Genomic DNA, 22,785 nt, shown 5'->3' with positions numbered 1-22,785 from the left:
GGCTCTAAAAATTAAAATTAAAGTGCTAAGAGCTACTGAATTGAACCCTTAACTATTAAGTGAAAATGAAACCAATTATCCACCAAGAAGATATTTCGACATAATTTAAAATGATGATTCATTTTACTTTAATTGATTAAAAATAATTAATTCTACCATCTTATAATTTTCCAATAGTCAATTTTCTTTTCTAACGTAAAATTGAGAAAAATACAAATTTCATCAAACTTTACTATTTAAAATAATCAATTAATGATATTAATTAGTTCTATTAGCTCTATATATATTTTTCATTGTACATTAAATTTTCATCAAAATTTCTCTAAAATCTTATATTATTTATGATTATTTTATATTTATTATAATATTAAAATCTATAGATCCATCTCATTTAAAAATCATAATTAAAGTGAAAAGTTAGAAATACTCATACAAATTCCATTTTTTTGAAAAATATATTTTATATTATTTTTGTGATACTTTCAAAATCTCAATACTTAAAAATTATAATTTACAAATTTAATTTGGAATAATTAAAATTTATCAATTTAAATCATATTAAATGATAAATTTTAAACATAATCAGAAGAAATATGTATGTTTTTTTTTCAAAAAGTAAAAAGAAAATATATAGCTATTGTTAAATTTTTATTTTAATTATCACTCTTTATCACATGGATCTACATTCTACATGAACTTTCTAATAGTAAAGTAAATATAAAATAGTGACAAATCATACAATTTTTTAAAAATGAAAGTTTAATATACGATGCAGAATATGTAGAAGTAATTGAACTAATTAATATCCTTAATTATTTTTGAAAGTAACATTTCGAATATATCCAAAAGAATAAAGTGAAGCATGTATTTTTGTCATTTTTTGTAAAAAAGGAGAAAACTGACTAATCAAATATTATAAGTTAGTAGACATATTGAATTTAATTAGTATAAGTAAAATAAACAGTGTTTTGATTCATTGTCAAATATTGTCTTGGTGATAAAGATGTTATGAGGGTAACAATGTTGCTTTGTAAATTTAATAACACTTTAATGGTAATCTGATGGTGTCGTCTGAGGGAGAGTGATGACAAGGATAAATATATATAAAAAAAAAAAAGGATAAATATGTAATTTAAATATTATTGGAGTAAATACGTAATTGAGCATCGTGTGCAAAATTTTTTTTTCTGAAAAGATGCTGTCATCGTCTCTCGTTTCACTTATGAAGTGTTTTAGTCCTTGCAATGTGCATTTTGCATTGCAAAAGGTTATGTAGCTCTCGATGGCTATCATATCATATGATCAATTGTGTGCTGCATGCTATACGCGATGCATCACTTTTGCATATTTGACATATGCCAATCTCCATGATGGAATGATGTGGTGGTCTTGAAGAACTAACAGATCTATGGTGCACCTTAGTGCAAAACATGCACCGCGGAGAATCCCACTTGGGAACGTAGCCGTCAAATAAGCAAGCCTGACCGACGTTGCGGTGGAGCTCTTGGCTACACCGACAGGCCAAGCGTTTGTAAAATAAAACCCTCTCTATGGGAAGGAAGGGCAAGAAGCGAGCCAAGGAGCGCCGTATTCAGCGTCTCCAAGAGATTTCCGAGCTCCGCAAGATACCCTACCCCCCTCTCCAAAGGTAGTCCACCCGAATCCCTCCAACGCCCACAACCCATTCGATGAAATGCCTCCACGACTCGCAACTAGTACTCTATCTTTATTTGTCTGTCTCCTTTCTGTCGTAGATGGTGGTCGTCGGAGACGGTCGCCGTCGTGACGGGGGCCAACCGGGGAATCGGGTACGAGATCGCTCGGCAGCTTGCGGGCCATGGGCTGTGCGTCATTCTCGCCTCAAGAGATGCTGATCGAGGGCGTGAAGCTGCTGATGGGTTACGCGAACAGGGTCTTAATGTGGACTCACACCAACTGGATGTCTTGGATGCCGCCTCGTTGAATCGTTTGTGAAATGGGTTGTCCTCAAGTACGGCGGTCTTGATATCCTGGTGAGATGCTTAACATCTGATGGGTTATTAAGTATGTTGCCTTGTGTGAGAAAACCCTTGAAATCTTATTCTTTCTGCTTTTATCAAGGATAGGAATTAAAGATACATAAGTGCATTTCGTGTAAAGAATGCCTTGTAACAACTTAAAATCAGGCTCTTTGTTTTGTTGTGGTCAAATTGGTTTGCTTATAGATTAAAGTAGAAGTGGATTGATTGCATGAGTTTAAGCTTATTCCAGTCTAGGCATTTCAAGGAATTTGGTTTTCCAACTAGTAGATGGGATGCCGTAGCATTTGTTGAAGGAAAAGACAAAGTGGAGTTGTTTGTAACTATTGAAATCAATGGTTGTCCAGCACTCTCACAAACACAAACCAATGGCATAAAAAGGAAAACAAGAAAATGAAACAATGGCATTAAAAAAGAAAGAAAGGGAATTAACAGTATTTGTCCAATGATGTGCCTTTGAAGTTTAGAGGCTTCTCTATACTAGTGTTTCAATGCATTTCCTTCCTCAAATTCTTGTGAATTAGGGTGTAATCAATCTTCTAGATCATTTTGGGATTGTTTTTCAAAGTTTTGCTACTAGAAATTTATATCTCTGTCATTATCTGGATGTATGTTTCATATAAGATTTACATGAAGCAAGGTTGAAGCAGTTTTTCAAATGCAGTGCATGCAGTTGCATATATGGCTGTATATACATCTGTTGTTCCTGGACCATCCTAAGCTGCCTATATGTGGTTACTTTATATGGTCATATTGCATATGAACCACGAAGGCAATCCATTAGCATTGTGCAGCCGCATACGTTGTTTGCTTAGTAATGTGGGGCTGCGTATGTGATCCGCTCTTTATGGGTTTGTGTAAGTGGAACAGGTTCAAGCTGATGGATGGTTAGGATGTGGGTTTTAGGTAGGCTAAATATGGGTATCAAGAATGATACAATGTTAATTATATCATAATTATTGTTATTAGTTTTTATGTACGAAGTAATGAGAACTAACTATTAGTTATTATTTTTATTAATATTGGTATGAGAATTATTATCACTATTGTTGTTTCTATTATATTTAATATATTTTTTATTTATTTTAATAGTTGAACAATACTATGTATTGCATTTGCATGTGTGTCTTGCATATTGCATGTTGTTTGTGTGGTACCTTGATGGCCCACATACCACATCTAATTTTGAAAATAGTAGTTTAAGTGTTATGTTCGTGAAGGGGAATCCTTTTTGTTAGTTCCACATGCTGACCTGCTAAATAGAAGATTTTTTTTTTTTTTTCAAAAGAGATTTCATGAATCATGAAGATCTGGATTGGACAAATTGGATTAGCAACTAGATGGTTGTATTAAATTAAGGATGTCAATGTGTCTAACAAGATTGGATCAAGCTAGAACAATATTATTTCCATGTTTTATTTTTTCACCATCTTATTGGACTCTGATTTGCAACTCAAAGGATCAATGTTGAGCACATTTTTAGTGAGTTTTGATGCATCTAATGTCTAGATTCTTGTTAATTTTTTGCGTTACAGCTTGTCAAGATTGATGGAGTTGGAACCTCACCATTGCATTTGAGCCACCATAATGACTTTACATTTGCATTCTTGTGGTTTTTTTAAAGCTTGGCTAATATCCAGGTCTTAAAATTACTATAAAAAATGTCATTCTTTTGTATCCTTAAGCTTTTGGAGGCTAGGTAAGGAAAAAAAAAAAAAAAAAAAAAAATATATATATATATATATCTTAACATGTTTTCAGTAATACAATATCTTGTTTATATTTAATTTAGTTAGAAGCTTAGAGCTATCTTTTCCCTATGCATTTCTCTTTCATTGAACTAGTATTTGAAAGTATCAAAATTCAATTGTCTTACGTTGTCCCTTAACACTATCCAAATCCAGCACAGCATGATATAGACTCAAGATTCCTCTACCCTAACTTGCTCACTTGTCAACTCCCAAGACCTCATAGGGCCTTGACTTGGTTGGCCCATAGACTTCATTTCATGATCCAATCCATGCATTCACTTTTTCACCTAAATACCCAATTCATCTCATCTTGATTAGACTAGACACAAACTTTACTTCATTCGGGCATTTAATAACCAATTTTACTATAATTCTCTATCCGTTACATCATGAAGTGTTTCTGTTTCTCGGGAGAACTAGACAACTCACATCAAAGTGATGAACCAACTGTAAAATACCCAATTGATTTTACATTGATGACCTGATCATCTGACTCACAAAAACTCAAACCTTGTGACCTGAATTAGCTCAAAGCTCCAACTATATCTGATACATTTAAAACTTGGGGTCAAAAAGTTAGATTGGCACCCATGCAAGGGCCAAAAATTAATTCAAGCTGCACATGAAAAATATCATGATTTACTTGAATCGACGGTCCATCAAAATCAAATGTAAACCTAAACAAGCATGCTTGATTGGTGTTTCCCGTCTTGTATCAATTTCAAGCCAACTATGAGCACTAACTTGATCAGGTTGATCCAAATGGTAAAAATATATTAGCAGATATTATGCTTCTTTAATTATGCTTGTAATTTGTCTCAAGTAATATATCTATAAACAAGACTTCGAATTTCAAGTTGAAATGTAGTCTGTATTGATCTTAATTGTGGTTGATTCAAGCTCGAGTCCTGCTTAATTTGGGGGAATCAAGCCACTTAAATATGGTCATATTTAGCTCACATCAAGTTAGACTCAATCTGATATGAAATGAGCTGCTTTCCAAGCTCGCAATTATTGTCGAGCAAGCTTGATGCGATATTCTTCAAGATCAGCTCAATTACTGGCCTTTGCCTAAACAAGGTAGATATTAGTGGATATGGTCAATGTTACTTGTCCTTGTGTTAAATAATCATGTCATTGCTTTATGGAAAGGAGAAGGTGGGAGTGGTAGGAGGTGTGTAGTGTAGAACTCATAAATATCAATGAAACAGAAGAGGAAAAAGAAGTAGTTAAACACTAGTTGGTTGTTTGTATGAAGGTCCTTTAATGGCAAACAAAGTGAAGAATTCTCATCTAAATATGTCCTTCGATCTGCTGCTGCAAAAGATTTTGTTATTGGATGAGACTGAAAGGTCGATAAAGAGCTAAGCACATAAATATCGAATCTTAATATTTTGGCATATGGATTTTGGTTTGAGCATAGCCATCAATAAGGAGTATAACATGGAGATAGCACTAAGGTGATGAAAGCAGGGAAGGCCAAATTATCCTAAACCACCTAGTTCAGGGCGTACCAACCCCTACCGGTCAGTTACCAGGTTGGTTCTGCTGTTCAGCTTGGTAAAGGCTTAGAACTGACCAGAAGCACGTGGTTCTACTCAATTTGATGCAATTGGGAACTTGCACCACTCTCAATAATAAGTGGGTTGGTAGAAAAGACCTCCCATGCCTTCTCTACCTCATTCTTTCCTTTGTTTTTAGTTTTCAAGGACTGGGGGAGGAGAATTTCGAATTTTCATCTATTAGGATCAAAATTTTTGCTTGTTGAGGTATAATGCCTTCTCATAAAAATATGGACAATAAGGGTTGATCATGCCAGAATTTGCTAATCATATAGTCTATCTAGTCCAATGTTCGTCAACTCGGAATCGGACTCTATGCCAGCCGATCGATGGTATGAGTTGATATGCTCCCATACCGAACCGTACCAGGCCTGAACCGACATGAAAATGAGAGAACCAAGGAGGAAAAGAGAGAGAGAGGGGGCGAAGGAGGGAGAGGGAGGTTGGCAGATACATCAACAGTGGCCATTGGAGTGCTGGGGAGGCCGTCGAAGGACTGCAGAGACCTACGAGGCTCCACGGTCCTCCAGAAGAGAGATTAGTGAGAGAGATAGAGGAGAGGAAGGAGGGAAATGGAGGGAGGAGAAGGCGGCAGGGAGGTCGCTTGATGGCCGCCAGATGGTGAAAATTTTAGACATCGAGGGTTTGAAATAGAGAGTTCCCTACATACCCATTGCTGACTTCATTGTGGATCGCATTTTTAAAAAAAATGCAATGAATTGGGGTGGGTCTTTTCTATTTCAAACTTGCAGTGTCTGCGGGATGGATTTTTGCGGTCCAGTGGCTGCAATGGCCATCCGACGGTCGGAGGGTCACCTCTTCACTACCTTCCCCTCCCTCCAGGCCATCCGACGGTCGGAGGGTCGCCTCTTCACTACCTTCCCCTCCCTTCATATCTCTCCCTCTCCTCTCTATCTCTCTCTTTAATCTCTCTCACAGAGGACTGCGGAGCCCCGAAGGCCTTGATGGGCCACCATCAGCCTTTCCATCTCCTTCCCTTTCCTCTCTCTCTGTCTTCCTCTCCTCTCTTGCTTAGTTTTCATTGGCATTCTGAATTAAATATCGGAACAGCACTAGTTGACCGTTGGTATGGTTCAGCATGCCTCGAATTGCCCTGATCTGGGCAGTTCGATGAACCATGATCCAAACCAATATAACATATAAAAAAATCAAAATGTCATGCCAATTGTAATTTAGACAAATGCAGCCATAAAAGTTATCCTTCAAAACATCAAAATAGCATTAAAAATATGAAAATAATATTAAATAATCCTTAAAAAATAGTTAAAAAAACAAAAAGTAAAAAAGTATATAGGTATTTAACTGGTATACTACAACATACCATGTGTCGATATAATATGTACAGGTATCATACAATACCCTTCACCAATCGGTATCACACCCGATATTGGTTTGGTGATCCTTGGATGAAAATACACTTTTATAGTAAGGTGCAGTGTGGATATGATTGTGGATTAACATAATAGGAAGGGAAGTATGCTAAGCTTAACTAACAATAGCTTGAGAAGCAAGTAATCAGAATCATAATCATCTAGCCTTTTAATCAACTATCTAGAGCGTGGAATGTCGAACCATCCCGAACTGGATGGTTCAGGGCATTTCGAGCTATTGCAGCAAACCGGAATGGTTTAGCTGAGGAAAACAGCACATCAAAGGAGGGAGAGGGAGAGAGAGGAAGAGAGAGAAAGGAGGGGAGGGAGAGACGGCACGATGCCATAGGAGATCGACAATGGCCCGTTGAGGCCACTGGAGGGACGCAGAGGCCTCCATACCTCGGCATCGCCCGATAGGATATTTAATCGAGCGAGAAAGAGAGAGAGGGGGAGCGACCGTATTGGAGGGAGTAGTCAACGGAGGAAATGTCAGAGGGTGTTGGATGGCTGTTGTAGCCACTGGACGGCGGAAAACATGCAGATGGAGGCACGATCGCAGAACATGGGTGATGGCTCCTATTCACTCGTTAGATTTTTTTCAAAAAAAAAAGATGAATAGTGAAGTCGGAAAACCCATTGCTAGTTTGCCAGTTTCACTATTTGAGAATTTAAAAAAAAAATCTAAAAAATAGTGAAGCCGATAATTATAATCGGGGTTTTAAAAAAAAATCCTGTGAAATAGGACGATCACCCCTGCTTCACACTTGCAGTGCTGGAGGCCATGATTACGCCGTCCGACGGCCAGTCGGAGGCCTTCTGACGGTCTCTCTGGCAGCTTCTCCTCCCTCCCTTTCTTTCCCTCCCCCCTCTCTCTACCTCTCTCTCTCAGCCGAGGATCGACAGATGAAGCGGAGCCTTGGTAGCCCTCCAAGCATGCCAGTGGCCCGCTTGTGGCCACTTCGGCGTCTCCTCCGGCCGCACTCTCCCTCCCCCTTCTCTCTTCCTTTCCCTCCCCCTCTCCTCTCTCTTTTCCTCCTCCCAGTTCGCTTCCTTTTCTTTTTGTTGGTTCGCGCCGGTTCGGTTGGTATGGACCTGTATCGACCCATACAGTTGGCTTGCAGGCATGGGTTCCTGTATCGAGTCTGTGAACCTTGATTTAGGGTTAGCTTTGCATCCTCATTTGCCAAATATTCCTATCTAGGGCTGGTTTCAATATTATTCTAACCTCCACTTATGCATCTATATCCTTCCTCACAACCTCCATTCATGTCGTTTAGGTCATCCTCTTCTTTCTTCACAACCTTCAACATAAACTAAAGTACTCCTTATAGGGGTGATGTCAGATCTTTGCTATCCATGTTCATATGATCTCAATCAATTTTCCAGTACTTTCTTCTATATTTGTGCAACTCTTATGACTTCTATAGCTCCTTTTGCCATGTAACATCTTAATATTCTTATTTGTGCCAAGCAATTTGTTTTTATGTATTTTCTTTATTGGCAATCTGGACCATAACATTACAAGCGTTGTTGTTGTTGTATTATAAAATTTTTTCCTTAAGTCTCCAAGTTTGCACCTATCACATAATATTCTAAATGTATGTCTTCACTTGATCCAACCAGCTATAATTCTATTACTGTATTACATATATCATCATCTATCTTTCTATTATATTGTATAGTAGATTTTAAATAATGAAAACAATCAATTTATGGATTCTTATGTCCATAAATCTTAATTGATATTACATCTTCATTCTCTTTAAATTTGCATTTCATATATTGTCTTTGTTCTACTAATTTCATATACTGTCTTTATTCTATTATAATTCCAATTTAGTATTTTGTCTACTTTTCTTTTCATTTATCTTCCATAAATATATACACTATGGTACATCTTCCTAAATATTAGATGTGAGTTCACCCATAGTTAATACAAAAAAAAGATATTGGCTTATTGCTGATTGTTGAAGTAGCCTTTTGTGATTGGAAAAGCACTTGTTATACCACAATAATCTTTATCGCTAGTTAAATTCCCCAGTATACATGTCATTGATTATTTCAAAATACCATTTATGTACATCCTTCTTTTTTAAAGCCCACCAAATCACTTTTACCCTATGACAAGCTTTCTCTAAATCAATAAAGACCATATGTAGACTTTTCCCTTTCTTGATATCTCTATATTCAATGAAAGTCGTGTAAATGATTTAGGATGCCTTACTAGTTCTATTAGGACTCATTTGGTTCACGGGAAGTGGAGGGGGGAAGTGTGGTCAACGGGAAGTGGAGAAAACCCTTGTTTGGTTGGAGTTTTTAAAGGAGAGATTGAAAAATGGTGTTCCCATGCGAATACAATCCCCATGTTTCATGGGAAAGAAAAAACTCATGTAGGACATGGATTCTTGGCTTTCTCATGGGATGGGAATTGGAGGTGCTTTTTCTCCCGAAAATATCCTTCTAAACCATCAAAATGTCTTTCACTGAAATAAACACTCTCCATCATATCCCAAACCTCTACCACAAATTATGGCCAAAAGTATCTTTAACCATCATTATTTTTTATTTCAAATAATGATAGTGTATAATAGGATAAATTTTTTCCTTGTATTAAGGATATAATAAATATTTTACATAACTTTCCTAGGAAAGTGGGTGCTCGACCAAATATAAGCAACTCTGGAATAAGAAGATTTTTTCTCATGCTCAACCTAATATGCCAAAACCACTTTTTCAAGCATCATATTTCCAGAAATCAACTTCCCAAAATAACATTCCAGGGAGGAAAAATTCTTCCGCGAACCAAAAGAGTCCTTAAGGATAAAAATATAAGTATACATGTAGAAGAACTAGAGTATCCAGGGTAAAGGAGGCTGTAAAAAAGATAAAAATAGGAAAAAAGGTTGGATCCGATGAATCCTTATTTGAGGTTTGGAAGTTTTCAGGTGACTCGAGAGTATCTTGGTTGATTAATTTGTTTAATGAGATTTTAAATATTAAGAAGATAACTTATGAAGGGTGGAAGAGCAATATTATTTTGATATATAAGAATAAAGTTAATATTTAAATTGTTCTACTATCATGGTATCAACTCATTAGCCATAGTATAAAACCTTAGAAGAGAGTGATTGAGGATCGATTAAGGTGTGACACAAAAATACTAAAGAAACAATTTGATTTTATGCCAAGAAGGTCATTTATAGAAGCTATTTTCTTCTTAGAAGGTTAGTGGATAAATATACATAAAAGATTCAAGATCTTAATATAGTTTTATTGATTTAGAGAAAACATGTAATTAGTCCCTATAGAAGTTTTATAGTTGGTCTGAAAAGAAATGAATTTTCGTGATATATATTAATGAGATTAAGGACATGTATAATGGAGCGGTTATTAGTATGAAGCTATTGGTAGTAATACTAGTGAGTTTCCAATCACAATAGGTCTATACTAAGGATATGCTCTAAGCATTTACTTTTCTGTGCTAGTTATGGAAGAGCTTATTAGGCATGCTGAGGACCTTTTTCCTTAGTACATGCTATTTGCAGATGACTGTTTTGGTGAATGAGCAAGGGCTGGAGTTAAAAGTAAGTTAGAATTATAGAGTGCATTAGAATCTAAAGGTTTTAAGGTTGAGTAGGAGCTAGATGGAAGATATGGAATGTAGTTTTAGTAAAATTAGAAATAGAGATAAAGGTAGAGTAAAAATTGTTAAAAGTTCCTAATAGTAATCATTTTCAATATTTATGCTTGATCATTTATAAAGAAGAGGAGATTGAACATCTATATGGTTAAAGCAAGTTGAATAAAATGGAGAAGTGTAATTGGAATATTATGTGATCATGAGATACTTGCCAAGTTGAAGGAAAAATTTTATACGATATTCATATGACAAGTGATGCTTTGTGGTATAGAATGTTGAGCAATCGAAAAAAATGTGTGCACAAGATAAGTATGGGCAAAATGAGAATGTTGAGACGGATGTGTGATAATACAAGAAAAGATAGAATAAGAAATAAAATCATTCACAAAAGGATAAGATGGTACTAATTGAGGACAAATTGACAAAATGACGACTAAGATGGTTTGGATATGTGCAACCTAAGCCGATGGATGCACCAGTAAGAAGGAATGATTTGATACAATGTAGAAGGAAAGAGGAGTAAAACTATATTGAAAATCATATGTGTTGAAGTAGTAAGGAATGACTTGATCTCTCTGTATCTTTCAGAAAGTGTAGCTCTAAATAGAGTGGAATGGAGAAAAAGGATTCATGCTGCCAACTCCAACTAGTTTGAGATTAAGGCTTGGTTGATCTGAGTTGAGTTGAGTTAAGCATATTGAGAGATTCAATGCTCAATTTATGGCAAAGGGATATACCCGAGTCTGGGGTATTGATTAGAATGAGACTTTGTTGCCTATGGTTAGGTTACATTCTCTTCTTGTAATCTTATCAATTACTGTTAATTTAGATTAGCCTTTCCTTCAGCTAGATGCCAAAAATGCATTTCCATGTAGAGATATATTGGAGGAAATTTGCATGGAGCGACCTTCTAGGATTTGTTGCTCATGGGGAGTATGGTAATGTTTGCAAATTGAAGAAGGTGATCTATGGCTTAAAACAGTCTCTTTTAAAGCATGATTTCATAAATTTAGTGATGGTATGATGGCCTATGGATTCAATGGGTGTTATGCTGATCATTCTGTTTCTGTATTTGTACAAAAAAGGACATCTGGTTTTTTTATTCTTTGTATATGTGTTGTTGATATTATTGTCATTGGTAATGGTTATGCTAAAATTGTTTCTATGAAAGATTACCTAAAAGGGGTCTCTCAAATAAGGAACTAGGGCCAGTTGCGCTATTTACTTGGGATTGGGGTTGCTCGCTCTAAAGCTGGTTTATGTTTGTCTTAGCGAATATATGTCACTGTTTTAATTTCTGAGATAGGAACATCGGGGGCTATGCTAAGCTGATGCACCAAAAGATTCAAATGTGAAGTTGTTGCTAGGAGAAGGCAACTTGCTTGAAAGTCCGGGTCAATATCAAAGACTTGTAGGGAAGCTACTCTATTTTAATATTACTTGACCAGATATAATGCTTCTGGAACTTCTTACTAGGAAACTGCATGTCAAATTTTATTTTATCTTAAATGTGCTCCTAGAAAAGAATCGATTTACAAGAGGCATGGTCACTTAATTGTTACAGGTAATTCATAAGCAGATTGTGCAAGATTGATAAATGGTACAGCTAAGGTTATTCCCACATCATACCAAGATTGAGTGTTTTCATGTGAATTGATGTGGATAAAGAACCTATTACTTGAGTTAGGCTTTCTTGTAAGGATGTTCTGTGACAATCAAACAGCAATTTTCATTGTCAATAATCTAGGTTTCCATGAAAGAACATTTCTTTTGTGACACTGTTATGATCAAGAAGACTGAAACCTTTTGTGAAATTTGAAAACCAGTTGAGGTCTTTCTACTAAAGCACTTGGGCCACATAAATTTCAGATTTTGTGTTCCAATCTAGGCATGAATGACATCTATGATCCAGCTTTTTTTCTTTTCTTTTCTTTTTTTTGGTGTTGGGGTTTTTGTGTGGGGGGGGGGGGGCACCTATTTGTAGACAGGTGGTTAGGGCTGACTGGTTGTTCTGTATGCTTATGTTGAACCGGCCCTTTAGTCAAGGGTATTTTTGTCATTATAAAATTTCTGTTGATGCCCTAACTTCATAATATATTGAGATGGATGTTCAGCTAGACTAATGGATCCTGTCTCACTTCTATCCTTCTTGTTCTTCTCTTCTGTTTCTTCTTTCTTCCTCTCTTATTTTATCAATAACGAAGTTCATCTGCTGAAAAGATAACCAGCAAGACTGCAAGTCTCTAAGGTTTGTGATCTTGGAGATTGGATTTGGATCTATTGTGTTTATCTAGATCTAGATCTAACAAGTTTTGTGATTTACTCAAGTGTATAAGGCTGAAATGGGATCGGATATGGATCGGATATCAGTATACCAATATCCATCTTTGTTTTGTTTGATGAATACAGATATGGAAATGGATGCTAGATGGATGAAAAAAATTTCATTTCCATATTTATTTTAAATAGATGTGGATATAAACTGGATAGTGGAAGGATGGATATAAGTACGGATATAAGTCAGATAAGTATACTTTATAACTATAGAATCAAAGTTATTACTAAGTGGAAGGTAAATCAAGTTGATAATATGTTAATATGGTCACTTATTTTCCTTAAAAGTTCATAAATTCCAAATAAAATTAAATAGCATTACAAATAGAATTAGATATTGGATACAGATTTGATAGTTGTCTATTCATATCCATATTCATTTTTCTTTGACGGATGTGGATGTGGATATGGATATAGATACTAGTTAGATGCTTTAATTTCTATCCATATCTGGATAGATTTGGATCTGAAAACGGATTTGGAAAGATACTATTTGGTCCACTTTCACCCCTACAAGCATGTAGTGCTAGGAAGCAAACCACAAAGAGAACAAAATCAAACCAAAAGTAGGCATACAAATTTTACTAGGAAAACTCTCAATAAGAAAACCATGGGGCAACTAGAAACAATTCAGCAAACAACAGGGTCTTGCAACTTCACCTCTTAGGCCAATCAATCCTAACCAATGGGTCATTACTTATGTATGCAATCTATTCACAATATCATTCACAACCAAAACTATTGGGGAGGGCAACAAGAAAATAAAGAGATTAAGTTAATATTGAGCAACTGGATGCAAAGCCATATGCCAAGTTTGATCCTCTGTCACATGCCTAGGACAAGATTTGGAGCCGAGATCAGAATGCCTGGGTAAAGGATTTTTTTCAATCTACTCTCTCTCCTCTCTTTTCACCTTTTCTTCTCTCCTTCCTTTTTCTTTTCCACTTTCCCTCTCTTGTTCTCCATATCAGTCCCTTTTTTGGGTTTTTTATGCTGCCCAAACTGCCGGCCTATTTGAACTTGGAAATGAGTGAGTGGCACAGTGGATTGGGTTTGGCAACTGGACCGAGCTCCCTCAAGAGGCTGGACTTATACCAACCCCGACATGTAGCTGCTCTATCTATATGTATGGTGGAATATGTATAGAAGATCCAGGAGTAAAAGAGTTGCTTTTTCATTCACCTATGGTGGGAAAAAAGTAAGCAATAAGATTAGTCTCTTGATTGTGCCTTTGACCCATTTGCTCAAGTGAAATTCTCCAAATGATCTAGGTAGCAATTTAGATGAAACAATTCCACTTAGGCTAAAGCTTGGATTGATTAGCTTATGCTCCTTGGAGGTGACAACTGATGTCCAGGGCCTCAGATTTTGGTGGTGATCCAAACATGGACCAAATGGAATAGTGCAATTTCTTGGGGATTAGAGAGGTGATATGGTGATGGCAAGAATATGATCTAGATAGAGGTAAATTTGTAGGCAGGGAACAATGATGAAGAGAAGAGGGTTTGAGGATTTTTAGGGGGATCGATTAATTCAGAGGAGATGTATGTTAGGTCTGGCCTTGCGTCTGTCCTATTCCCATTTCTGTTAAGTTACTGATCTCCACCTTTGGCATTGATCCAGTGGCTGAGATAACTAAGAAAAATCAAACTTTATCAAGGTAATGATCTTACTCATAGGGCCTCTGAAAACCGAGAAAAATGATATCATTGCAATATAGTGGATCTAAAAAATAAAATATGTATAATCGAATATATCTATAGCATGTAAGTTTTATATTATTTTACATATTTGAGCTATGTCAAGCTGAATACATGCAAGCTAGCCCCACAAGTTCAGCTTGTTTCGAGCTCACAATTATATCCTATTTGACTCATTTGCTAATTGGACAAGGTCATTACAGGCTGCATCTCAAGCCAAACACAAGCTGCTCATGAACAACTAGTTTGTTGATAGCCCAAATTGTATGTTTGGCCCTGTGCATGGCTCATTGCACGTTGAAGCTTTCAAAAGATCTTATGACAAAGTGGATATGAGTTAAAGACGTCTCAATGGGATTTTAGGACATTCATAAAATAATTAATAGCATATGTTAGGATCTACTAGGAATTGTAAGAAAAAGTGGAATATTTGTTAATAATATTTATTCCATTAAGTGATGAAACTAAGCATCAATAAAAGACTTTTACTTACCAAATGAGATGTATGCTTTTGACAAAATTCTTTTATTATGAATCCAATATTTAGTTCTTTCACATTTCGATCATCAGAAATGCTTTGGAAAAGACAATATGAAGGAAAATTAGAAACAAAACAGTCTCTACTTTCATCCTCAAGACATGACTTGATTAGAAATGTGGGACAGAAAGCTTATCTGGAATCTCATTTTGCTTAAGTATTTGCTTAATTGCTTTTTATTTTGATGCTCTATCTGATATATTTATATGTTCGAATGACTTAAGGAGATAAAGTGGCATGAATTTGTTTCCACATAAGTCCTAGGCTATTTCATGAATTTCTTTTAGAGTTCTTGGATGGGACTTTTCGCCTTGAGTTCTTTAGTGGTCCACGTAACTTGTGCCTAATTTGAGAGACTTGGGGAATGAGCAACTCTAATATAGTTGATTATTCACTCATGCCTTTATTTATGGGAAAGAAATCCAGATAACTCCATATCATGGGATAGGGTTGTAGGTTGCTTTGAAACTAGTGTCTTTGAGCTACCAATGAGGTTTAGAGCATCTTATTCACGTTCTTACAGGAACCAGTATGTTGGCAGATTCAATTACTTTGGATGTATGCAGAGATTTGAGGCTAATTTTTGAACATTCTTGCATTCTGTTCTTTTTTGTCATTCTATTCTCTTGTTTCCCCTTGTTGCACCTATATGTTATGTCACTGTTTTTTCCACTATTACATATGAATTAGACAAGCCTAAGTTCTTACCTTGTGTGTGATTTTCTTGATTCTTCGTAGATACTTCATCTAGCAAGATGAGGCATGTCTTGCAAGGAGTATCCGAATTAGAGTAATAATGGATTTGAATAATGAGGGACTTGAAGTAGTTGATTGTCAAAAGACAGTCATATGGAAGTTTCAGGAATTTTGCAAGAAGTGAACTGTCTTCTTGGGAAGCTCAGAGGGAAGTTTTCATGAAATTTGGAGAAGAGGAGCAGAAGCAATTAGGTTTTCTATCAGGGAATATGCTCTTCAACTCAATTGCAACAGGTGTTTCTTTGGAATTTAGGTCTTTTTCATGTACAATAAATAATGGATTGAGTTGTCACTTTGATTTGCGTCACTGGTAGAGTGGGAGTAATCCATATAGACGGAACCTAGAGCTTGTGACATCACAGCTTTTTGCACTTATTGAAATATTATTAAACTAGTGTAATATCTTGGGCCATGGAGAAATTAACTAGTATAACAGCTTTTTGGACTGCTAGTGGTGCATATGATTTGCACGCACAAACTGCTAGGGTAATTCATCGAAATGTTGTCTGATTTATGTAACTATTGGTATCTAAAGCATTTCCATTGGATTAAACCCACTTCTGAGAGTTCCCTCGGATCTTGTTTTGGTTTACATGCTCTTTATATGGAAACAATAGGACATTTTTATAATTCAACAATGTATCAATTTGGCTGAACCTTCTCTTATATTTAAAGAAATTCACAATTCATAAAGGCTGTATCTTGATTTTTGTGTGGTGTTCATCTGAATATATGTTGAAGTATGACTATCTAGAGTATGGTTCACTGAACCATATCGAGAGTCATATCAACTAGTGACCGGTATAGTATAGTACTAGTACATACCGTACCAGACCATGGTGTACTAGAACCAAGGGAGAGAAAGGAGAGGGAGGTAGAGAGAAAGAGGCTGAGGTCTCTGAACTCATCTGTGAGAGAGAGCGAGCAAGAGAGAGAGAGAGAAGCTGAGGCACTTGATGATGGCTTCATGATGCAATAAAGGCTGGAGGAGGCAAGAGAGGGAGGGGGGGAGAGAGAGAGAGGAAGCGAGGGCTTTGAGAGCTTCGAGAGCTCCAGATCTAGAGAGCTTCAAGAGCTTCAAATCCAGCAATGGGGAGGGAGGGAGAGAGAGAGAGGGACTTGGTCGAGATGCCGTTGTCATCATCATTATACATCATCATTGTCGACAAGGATCTGGGGTTTCGAACAGGCTTGATGGGGGCCATGGGCTTCAAACAGGCTCGACAGACCGAGAGCTTCGAAAAGGGCTTTGAACTAGGCATGGGCATCGGGCTGGGCTACCCATTACACAGTCCGATCCGACACGAATTGGGCTATGCCTGGCACGGCTCACTTGTTACAGTAACGGGCCATGCCTGGCATGACACATATAAGGGGGTCGGGCTGGGTTGAGAGTTTTGTGGCCTACGGCCCAAGCTTGGCACGGCCCATAGGGGCCTGGACTGGCACGACCTGTGAGCCAAGTACAGCCCGACCTGCGTGTCAGCCTGGAGGACCGTACTTGGCATGACTTGGAATGGTTTTTTTTTGAATTTAAAGAAATAATTTTTTTATAAATTAAAAAAAGGTTAGGAAGTAAATATAAAAAAGATGTGGGGATGTTGGATTTTTTTTGTAAAAATAAAAAGCCACCTTGTAATGGTGGGGGGTTTGGTGTGGACCTTTATCAGTTTATTAATAAAAATCAAAATGGTTCAAGGGAGGAAGGGGAGCTAGGCCTGACCTCTAGAATACAATGAGGGAGAGAAGACAGAGGCGACTCACCTCAATAATTAAAAAATAAAAAGGTACAATTATAAAAAATTAAGAATTGAAAATAAATGATATAATTCTTACGGATTGTCAGTAATATTTGTATCATTATCATCAGATGTATCATGTCCATCTTTATCTTGAAGTCTTCTCTTGGCATCCAACTAATCTTTGAAGCAGAGGAGCATTTCGATTGTATCGTCGGTCATCCTCTTCTTTTCATCAAGAACATGTCGACCTGTGTTAAAAGCGGCTTCTGATGCTACTATGGACATCGGTACAGTTAAGATATCGCGTGCAATGACAGACATTATAGGATTTTGGATTTTAACACTTCACCAGGCTAACACATCAAGACTTTGATTTTTGTCATATGTAGATTGAAGATCATTTCGTAGATAAAATTCAAGTTCATTGCTTAAAGATAAAGATGTAAATGAACTTGAAGCATGTGCATATTTTCTATGTGCAATGAAAGAGAAAATAAATGGTGAATGAGAACTACTAGAAGAAGAGATGAAGCTTTGTGAAGATAATATGGGCAATCTAGATTCACGATTCATTATATAAAGCATAAATATCATAAAGAAGTTGGGTTACCTCAGCTTTAGTGGGTACGGGATCGTGAAGCATATTTTTATTATATGCATCAGGTAAAATCAACATACCACGTAATTTAACACGTGGATCAAATACAGTAGCTAACTTATGCATAGAAGATATCTTATCCCAATACTCATTTCATTTAGATTTCATTTCTTCAATAATAGGTTTTAAAACATCATCATATCTATTTTGTGCAAATTTTTAGCTAATGATATATGCTTGTAAATATGAACAAGAGGTTGGATAATAAACATCAGAAAAAGTATTAGTGGCATTATAAAAATTAAGCAAAAAATCATCGAAAATTTTGTCTTTGTTCCAATCATTTTCAGTCAATAGAAAGCCTAATCCATGCTCATTAATATATGCATTTAATAAATTTTAGATGGATATGCATCATGTATTATGTTATATACTGAGTTCCAACGAGTAACCACATCAAATCTAAATTTTTTAAAGTATTTATCATGATCCACATAGTTGCTTAAATTCTTGAATTCTTGCTCTTGAAGCATGAATAAAAGAAACTGTATTTTTAATTTTTGTAATGACATCTTGAACTATACTTATGCTAGCTTGAACAGAGAGATTTAAGATATGACATATCCTTTAATAATCCAACAGTAGAATTATTATTAGATACATTATCAAAAGTAATAGACATAATTTTGTCATTAACACCATATGAACGTGTATTTTGGTAAATGGCATTAGAGATTTATTGCCCAAAATATGAAAAATCAAAAAGATGAAAAATAAGAATACATTTATTTAATTATCAATCACTATCAATGTAATGAGCAGTAACAGTAATAAAACAATTACTACCAACAGATGTTGATCAAACATCAGAAGTTAATGACACTTGCATTAGGATAGAGAGAGTTTCAATCAAATTTTGTTTCATTGTTAAATAATTAGTTATAGCTACTCTTCTAAATGTATGTCTACTGGTTCTTTTGTAAGCATGTTGTAGGATCAATTGAACATACTTTTCAAAATTAAAAGACTCACATAAATTAGAAGGCAATTCATCCTTAACTATCCATTTTACGAGTGCTTTTCTTTGATGTTCATGGTTATATGCAAAATTACCTATAAGATTATCCCTTTATATATTAAGGGTGCTTTGAAGACGAGAATCACTTATCCTATGACTCTTTTGACGTCTCTTCAAATGGCTAGTTTTCCCTTACAGCATAACTATATAATTTGGCTCATATTTTACATTTTGTTTTTAAGACTCCATCCACTATAACTCTATTAAAATCATTCTATACAGCACCAGTCCTCTTATGGTAAGAGGCTTGACCTTCGGTATTGATTTCAGAGGGATTAGAAACATTAATTTCTTTCTCAAAAATAGGAAGAATGCCAAAATGACTCTCATTAAAAGATACCATATCTAAATATGATGAATACAATAATAAAAACTAATCATAAAGAGAAATTGAGTAGAGGTAGAGTGGAGATTTGTGAGATTCCTCTTGTGCTCCTCAATAGAGACCTCCAATAGGTGGACTAATCCTCCTTTGTGTAGTACTTGAATATATAATGAATACAAACTAAAAATTAAATTGCTAATTACTAATTGCTAAATATTGAACACTTGCTAAATATTGCTAGAAGAGAGAAGTAGTACTAGCAGAGAGAGAGGAGAATTGATTTGGTGTGGTGAGAATGGAAGAGGAGGGTATTTATAGAAATCTAAATATTTTTACTTCCCAAAATTACCCCTAAAACTAGCTGTTTTATAGCTGTTGCGGGGCTTAAAATTGTAAAAATTTAAAAAATAACCGTTGAATTTTTTTTTTAAAAAATAGCTGTTACGGGCCGTGCCTAACGGGCCAGTTAGGCCCCTCAGGTCTGCAGGCCTAACGGGCCAATGGGCCGTGCCTACCACGGTCCGCCACCCTTGGGCCTAGGGCCGTGTCAGGCCAGGGGTTTTGTTTAAACGGGCTGTGCCTGGTATGGCCCGTTAAACCTTCGATCCGGTGGGCCTGGGTCGTACCATGCCAGGCATAGTCTGTTGCCCATCTTTACTTTGAACAGGACCGAGAACTTTGAACAGGGCATTTTATGGATCACATTTTGATTGGCTGAACCATGCCAGTAACCAACTTGTTTGGTTTATTATGTCTGTATCATCTGGTTTTGCATGGTTCAACTTAGCCTGATCCTGAGTATCAAGTGACAATTTTACTTTGCATGGTTTTATAATAGGCAAATATATGGAAAAGTGATACAAAAATTTTAAAGGTGTACTCGTAGTTTGGTGCTAGCTGCTTGAGTGGGTCAAAAACTCTTTATTTCGTAGGATATACAGTTGGCGGGTAGTGATCTCCATGACATTTGTAGATAACTTAATGTGCCTGTCTTTCTCCATTATGATGGAAATCTTGCAGTCTTACATCATAACATGCTCAACCATGTTACAGGTAAACAGTGCAGGTGTCAACTTTAATGTAGGCTCAAATAACTCTGTTGAATTTGCTGAAAAGGTTATCGCGACAAACTATAACGGCACAAAACAGATGATTGAAACCATGATCCCAATAATGAAACCTTCTGCTTCTGGTGCTCGCATATTGAATGTGAGCTCAAGACTTGGTCGGGTCAATGGCAGACGAAATGTAAGTTGGTGACATTTCTGTTCTCTTTTCCCTCTCTTTCTCCTTTTAAAAGAAAAAATCTGTATCTTAGTTGCACAGAATTATCACTGCTTTATGCTTGTGTGTTGTAACCCAGAGAATCAAAAGTTGGAAATAAATTACCTTGTTGATACTATCATATTTGTGTTTTAAGTGTAGCATCCATATGAAATCTTACATATTTTACTGTTTGGCAGAGAGTTGGTGACACTAACTTGAGAGAGCAACTGTTGAGAGATGACTGCTTATCTGAGGAACTGATTGATGGTATGGTTGCAAAATTTATCGAACAAGTTAAGCAGGGAAGTTGGGCATCAAAGGGATGGCCTCAAACGTTTACTGATTATTCACTATCTAAGTTGGCAGTCAATGCTTACACTAGACTGATGGTAAGGAGGCTTTCCAGTAGGCCAGAAGGTCAGAAGATCTACATCAATTGTTATTGTCCAGGCTGGGTGAAGACTGCTATGACAGCTTGGGAAGGAAACATTTCAGCTGAGGAAGGTGCGGATACTGGAGTATGGGTTATCCTGCTACCTAGTCAACCAGCCATTACAGGAAGGTTTTTCGCTGAGAGACGTGAGATAAGCTTTTAAACTATGCACCTCAGCCAAGTGTTCTGTTCAGTTTGTTATGGTCGTTGGTCCCAGGGCTTGCTAACATGTCCGGTGGTCTCAAATTAGCCCAAGAAATATTTATGAAGACAAAAAATGCAGAAAGATACCAGTTTTATCATGCAAAGTGCTACTACCAGAATGCCACTGAAGTGGTGTAATAAAAAGGGTCATGCTTTCTTCTTGAAATCTTCACCGATGACATGATCACTGGTTGAATGACATCGAGCTTAACTCGTTCATTAACTGTGATTTCTCTCAGTCCGCAAGCAGCAAGGATTGTTGAGTGTTTCGTACTCCATGGGCAGGGAATGGTATTCCAGCTTGATGGTTTAGCAATGCTGTCTTAGTGCCATCTTGGAGTCTGGAATGTCTCATCCTTGAGAACCAAAGAGTATCAGCAGGGTGCACTCTTTAAGAGCAGACTTGTTTCTTGAAGGTTGAAGCGGTAAGATAATGGCTTCTATTTTCTGTATTCTGTAAAGGATTATGCATATGATCATGTAATCAACGGTGCAACACACTTGACTGGAATTCCAAAATGTTTGTCTGTGTTGCTTCCATCATTACTGTTTTCCATGCTTTCTTGTCACATTTCTCTCACTTAGATTTCTATGAAGGCTCTAATGAGCATCCAGTATTAATCCGGACGGTGTCACAAGCTGGAGTTTTTTGACTACGGCATTCGAGCAGTGGCTATCCTTCTTGGACGTCCATGGCTGAGATGCTTGAAGGGAAGCCCAATTAACTGTTTATTTTGTTGATGGGAGGTATTGACGGAGACTTATGATGCATGGCTGAGATGCTTGAAGGGAAGCCCAATTAACTGTTTATTTTGTTGATGGGAGGTATTGACGGAGACTTATGATGCATGACTATCAGGGTTATGATGCATGACTTATTGACGGAGACTTATGATGCATGTAAGCTAAGAATTACATGCTTTTACATTTCTTTCTATTATATTAATCCTCTGCACATGTGACATGTATCCAAATGATCCAGTAGGCTTAACCACTTAATCAGGGCTTCTGGTTCTTGGATCTGATGATTTTAATCTATCTTCTTTGTGTAAGATAGCTGAGAAAAATTTCAGCAACTTCGGTCAAGCTCTAAGCTCATTGGCGCATATATATATATATATATATATATATATATTACTGTATTTGTTTTAACATATTCATAAGATGCTGCTTACACAAGTGTTTCCTTTAAGATATCCACGGTGCATTTAAGATATCAAAAGAGCATTTGCCCCTCAGCAAACTAACACATTGATCAGGAGGGTGAACCGAATGCCTTTTGACTATTAGAACATTTAAAAAATTACTTCAGTAGTGAGCATTATTAATCAGCATAATTTTTGACTTCAAATTGACTCCACCGTTTAGGCTCCTTTGCAACCAAGATTCTTAATCTTGCTGGTGTTATATACGGCTCATTTGCCACAAAACTAGTGGCCATGACTG

At 36.5% G+C, this 22,785-nt stretch overlaps 1 protein-coding gene across 1 annotated transcript; it reads left to right on the top strand.

Moving 5' to 3' along the window:
* Nucleotides 1-1,274: 1,274 nt before the first annotated feature.
* LOC105035155 (uncharacterized) lies at nt 1,275-21,879 on the top strand. The gene is given in 5 exon segments (XM_010910601.3): nt 1,275-1,648; nt 1,755-1,960; nt 1,963-2,012; nt 20,490-20,684; nt 20,900-21,879. Coding segments are annotated over 5 exon segments (948 nt in total). The 5' UTR covers nt 1,275-1,550; the 3' UTR covers nt 21,299-21,879.
* The last annotated feature ends 906 nt before the right edge of the window (nt 21,880-22,785 follow it).

The sequence above is a fragment of the Elaeis guineensis genome, unplaced genomic scaffold, assembly GCF_000442705.2.
Source record: "Elaeis guineensis isolate ETL-2024a unplaced genomic scaffold, EG11 Super_Scaffold_1000033, whole genome shotgun sequence".
NCBI classification, from domain to species: domain Eukaryota; kingdom Viridiplantae; phylum Streptophyta; class Magnoliopsida; order Arecales; family Arecaceae; genus Elaeis; species Elaeis guineensis.
This window is presented reverse-complemented; position numbering and strand designations above follow the sequence as displayed.